The sequence below is a fragment of the Asparagus officinalis genome, chromosome 10 (genome assembly GCF_001876935.1).
Source record: "Asparagus officinalis chromosome 10, Aspof.V1, whole genome shotgun sequence".
In the NCBI taxonomy this organism is placed as follows: domain Eukaryota; kingdom Viridiplantae; phylum Streptophyta; class Magnoliopsida; order Asparagales; family Asparagaceae; genus Asparagus; species Asparagus officinalis.
Window position 1 is genome coordinate 9,606,291 of NC_033803.1, and position 5,467 is coordinate 9,611,757.

Consider the following 5,467-nt stretch of genomic DNA (forward strand, 5'->3'; position numbering starts at 1 on the left):
ACCCATCGAACCATACTTATCAGACCTAGTGAAAATGGCCTTTATACTTTCTGCAACCAAGTCGCTACTCATTCACCCTCTGTTGCCCATCTAGCTAAACGGGCCTCATCTGATATCTGGCACCAGCGTCTCGGTCACCCGCATAGCCAACTAGTTAGGATTATAACAAAGAAACATTATCTTCCTTGTTCTTTTTTGAAGTTTACTTCTCTATGTATGGCTTGCCAACTTCGCAAATCCTCTAGGTTATTTCACATAATAAATGAAACTTTGTTCTTGAGCTTATTTTTAGTGATGTTTGGGGGCCTTCTCCTACTATGTCTTCTGATGGTCATCGTTATTTTGTTCTGCTTGTTGATGCATAGTCGAAGTACATGTGAATTTTTCCACTTTCTCAAAAATTTGAGGTGTTTATTGTCTTTCCTAAGTTTTTGGTGATGGTTGATCGTCAATTAAACACAAAACTCAAATCTATTCAAACTGATTGGGGTGGATGTAGGCTGCCTAAAAATCATAACAGATAGCTAATCCCCATCAAACATCAATGATGGAAGTTACAATTCGACGGCTTCCAGAATATTACAATTTGAAGACTTTCACGTAGATCGATGAAGATTACAATCTGACGACCTTCGTAACAACTGATGAAAGCTCTAATCAACAGCCTTCACAATCAACATCGGGACCTTCGTAACAACTGATGAAAGCTCTAATCAACAGCCTTCACAATCAACATCGGGAGTTACAATCTGACGACTCTAGCTCTAATCAACAGCCTTCACAATCAACATCGGGAGTTACAATCTGACGACTCTCATATTTTCAAGGACCCAAGATGAAAATTACAAGATGACGGTCTTTGCAATGCTCTAGCAAAAGAGACTACAAATTGACCGTCTCTTTAAATCAAAACACAGAGTTCACCTCTGCATCCCAGATTCAAAACGCAGAGCTCGTGGCCGCGTTCCAAACTCCTAGAAGCAAAACGCAGAGGCCCTCCCTACGTTATAACATCAAAACGCAGGGGTCAGACCTGCGTTACAACACCAAAACGCAGTGGTCGGTCCGCGTTACAACATCAAAACGCAGGGGTCAGACCTGCGTTGCAATATCAAAACGCAGAGGCCCTCCCTGCGTTGTAACATCAAAACGCACGGGTCGGACCTATGTCGCAACATCAAAACGCATGGGTCGGACCTGCGTCGCAACATCAAAACGCATGGTTCATCCCCAGCGTTCCAGTTGAAAACGCATAGTTCGTGGACTCAAAACGCAGAGTTTATCTCTGCATCTCAACTCTACGTTTTAGATTTACAACGCTGTGCGAACATGGCGTTTTCAGCCTAAAACAAGCCCAACTCTGCGTTTCAAGTATAAAACGCAGAGTTCGGACGCAGAACGCTATTTTCGGCATTTGACTCGTTCAAGCCCGAACTGAACAGTTCCAGAAACCGTTTTTGCCCACGATTGGAGGGATTTCCGTTCCACTTAGGAACAGATTAAGGGGGCAGTTACACCCCTTAGTCCCCCTATAAATATGGGTAAACTCAACTGAGTTCTGGTCACACTCTCTTTTGGGGATCGCTGGGTATTTTGGAGATCTAGAGATTAGCTTCTTCAGATCTTCTTGGGAGCTTTGGAGATCAGCAACTTGGAGGAACTCGTAGATCATCTTGGAAGGCTTTTATTGAAGCCTTTGAGATTACTTGGCTTGGCTTGTGAACTCTTTCTAAGAGTTCTTTTTAACTCGATCAGAGTTCAAAACTTGCTCTGCAAGTTCTTCTAAACTCGTTCAGAGTTCTTTAACTCGATTAGAGTTCAAAACTTGCTATGCAAGTTCTTCTAAACTCGCTCCGAGTTATTAACTAGCCAAGAGTTTCAAACTTGCCACGCAAGTTATCCTAGACATCAATCAAGAGAAATCAACCACGTTCTAGTGAAACAAGACGTTCGGATCGTCAACGAGAAGCAAACTCGACGCGAGCATTCGAGGGATCAACGAGAAGCAAACTCGACGCGAGCATTCGAGGGAGGCATCTCATCGCCACCGTGAAGAACCCAGACTTAAACAAAGGGGAAACTCGACGCGAGCATTCGAGGGAGGCATCTCATCGCCACCGTGAAGAACCCAGACTTAAACAAAGGGGAAGATCTCCGTCAATCTTCTTCTCTTTTGTAATCAGGAATTCAAATTGTAATTAAGATCGAGAGAGTTGTAAACATTCTTTTTCTAAGCAGTTAGAAAGAATAAATCAAATACGATTCTTTCATCATTTTCTTATTACAAATTTTCCAACAAATAGTGGGGAATTTCACAAATTAACTCTTTATTTTTCTAACTTGAGGATTGTCCATCGTGTCTCTTGCCTTCATGCTCGCAACAAAATGGTATTGTTGAACATCACAATTGTTATGTCGCTGAAACTGGCCTTTCTTTATTAGCTCACTCTTTCGTCCCTCAAAAATATTAGCATTATGCCTTCGAAAGTGCTATCTACATCATCAATTGCCTTCCATCCAAAGTATCCCCAGATCAATCACCTTTTCAGTGTCTCTTCCGTTCTTCCCTAGATTACCTATTTTTAAAGGTCATTGGGTGCCTCTGTTTTCCATATCTTAGGCCCTACAACTCCCATAAGATGGATTTTCAGTCATCTCCTTGCATGTTTCTAGGTTATAGTCCTACTCATCACGGCTATCGGTGTCTTGACCTACACACGCGATGCCTTTATATTGCAAGGCATGTTCGGTTTGATGAGCTTCAGTTCTCGTTCCGTACCATGAGCCCCTACTCATCTCTCGGCCCTAACTACTCATCTCTCGGCCCTAACAAAACCTCGGCCAGACCCCCTTCTACCTTTTCCCATCCTGTTTATGCTCCTCCATTAAACTTACTCTGCCCGCTTACTCTCTCCAACCTAGTCCCGTAGTTCGTCCTCCTCCCTATATTGTCCCCTCCCTGTCTCCCTCTCCTTTGAGTACCCCCTTAGCTACTCCGTCCCCACCTCCACCGGCTTCCACCTCTCCTTTCCAGAGAAACCCTTCAATTTACTTCTATGGAAAGCAAGTCCCCTCCATCTGTCCAGAGGAGACCTTGGCTTTCCTTAATTAGGACCACAAGTTATAGTACAAACCAAGGCATTTTTTCACATTTCCGCATAATTTTTGTGAATACAAAACCTACTTTGTTGTGGAATTTACTTTACCAAGACGATGGACATATGATATAGGATTGAGTACTGGCAAATGTGCTCTATGACATATGAGATAGGATTGAGTACTGGCAAATGTGCTCTATGTATGAACTAACAACCTACACCCACACACTATTGCTCAACAACAACAACAACAACAGCAGGAAGGAGAAAAAAGAAGGAAAAACAGATCTTATAGTGAATACAAGGCCCTCTTCCTACTAATAGTTCAATTTTTTTTCCCAAGATTTTGGAGAGCCTATAGAACAGTGACAGTTGATTATAAAAATAAGACAGTTTCTGGTAAATATACTTTCATGTTCAATTCACACCTAGTTATATACACAAATATAAGCATATATTTAACCTAAAACTGGAAGGGTAGCCACTAAGTCATATGTTAGCCTAAATTTTTTTCATGAATAACAACTAACAAGTCTTATTTCCTATACTTACGCAACGTATTATATTTGCATTTCACAAGCTTAATACTTCATCTATGTTACCTGGATACTTCTATTTGGCAGTTGCACCCGTACCCGACAAGAACATGTCCCTGTACCCAAACGTCTTGGACGCTTCTTGAATATATGCATACATTTGTTCAAGTGTATAATCAATTATTTACTATACGTTTCAATTTAATACGCTCAACACACTTATGGGATGTATATTCTACACCTCACATCTATTCTAATATGTTAATACATATAAATACACAAAAAATACATATTTATAGTAGTGTCCTCATACCCTAACTTCTACAAAATTGTCGCGTCCTGTACCCATACCCTTACAAGTGCCTGTACCTGTACCCATGCGACTTTGTACTTCATGCGTTTAAATGACATTCTTCTATAAGATCTTTAACTTCATATTCTTCATCTTCTACAATAACCCAAAGGAGCTCCCTGTATTGTATTCAACCACTGATTTTCAAATGTACTCTAAATTCATCATCGTGTTGTTTTAAACTATTTTCTTATTCTTTTTTTCCTTAAAATATAATGGTCTAAGAGAAAGTAAACGATAAATTATTATACTGTAAACATCAAAAGAAGTTGAAATGCACTCTGCAATGCATCCTAGAAGTGAATGGAAACAAAATATCATATGTCTATCTAAGGAGCACAAAAAAAAAATTGTTTTATCATATCTAAACATGCCCAATGTTAACACTTGACACAGATATCGTTCAATGTCATTTGTTCACTGAACATGATCATAACCATCTGCCAGAGTTTCATTAGCAGATGTGTCGTACATGCGTAGAAATGAACTTGAAGAGTCCAAAGACTCCAAACCCCATTTATACCCATTTAAAATAGAGTGAGCTTGGAACTGCTACCTGTACCACATCACAACCGGAATTCGATTAGATGTCATTGTTAACTCAGCCGCCTCTACCCCGCGCTAAAGCCAGAAGGAACAACACATCTACAATTTTTCAAATTTCAAATGTCCATGTCTCGCACAGGGGAGGGCGACTCATGCATGCTTGAACTGCAGGAGGGCAATTTATATGCAAATAAGGAGGGTTAAGAAAGACTAGAAAGAAACAATGACTATATTCCCACGTAGTTTCATGAAAAAGCAACAAAAAAATATAAATAAACAGACAATACGGTGGCAAAAACAATAAGCAAACTATTATCTGACACATGAGAACTGTCTGTCAAGTTAAACAAGCAAAAAAGGGGAACACATCCAAGAAGGGCATCAAATTGATCATATGCAAAGCATATATAGGCACAATCGGAGAAGTCCTTTAGATATTATATACATGTATACTATTGCAATACATATATGAAAAAAGTCAAAGGTGCAGAAGCACCCAAAAATCAGGTGTATATATCATAATCCATGACAAAAACAAAATACTATAGCACTAGCACACGATAAAGACAGGCATAAATTCTTCACTTTATCTGAACTCTAGAGCATAAACTTTAAGATGAGTACTCGTGCTTACCACTATCCACACTAAGATGAAGTTATGAACTAAGTTTCCTCTTTGAATGGTTTGACAACCCAGATGACCCTTCAAACAACTCCATCAATTGGCTCTCCAAATCCTCTGGTGTGTATTTGATATACTTTGTTGCATGCCGTATACCCTCCAACTGCCCACCGAACCTCCCCAAAAAGGAGCGATATGCTGGGATGATTTTCTCTGATGTAGACAGCCTCAGCTCATCCCTGAGCTGAGGGTCTGGAACCTTCCAAGTAGTTTGGCTCCTATATATATCTTCAAAAGCCAAATTAAAATTCTT

The 5,467-nt window shown here is 40.1% G+C and overlaps 1 protein-coding gene across 1 annotated transcript in view; it reads right to left on the minus strand.

Moving 5' to 3' along the window:
• The window catches only part of LOC109825971 (exocyst complex component EXO70B1-like), a 2,782-nt gene continuing 1,635 nt past the window's right edge, over nucleotides 4,321-5,467 (minus strand). The window contains 2 exon segments of the mRNA XM_020392904.1: nucleotides 4,321-4,542; nucleotides 5,167-5,467. The exon segment at nucleotides 5,167-5,467 is cut by the window's right edge and continues 10 nt beyond it. Coding sequence (XP_020248493.1) covers nucleotides 5,189-5,467 — 279 coding nt within the window. The 3' untranslated portion in view covers nucleotides 4,321-4,542; nucleotides 5,167-5,188.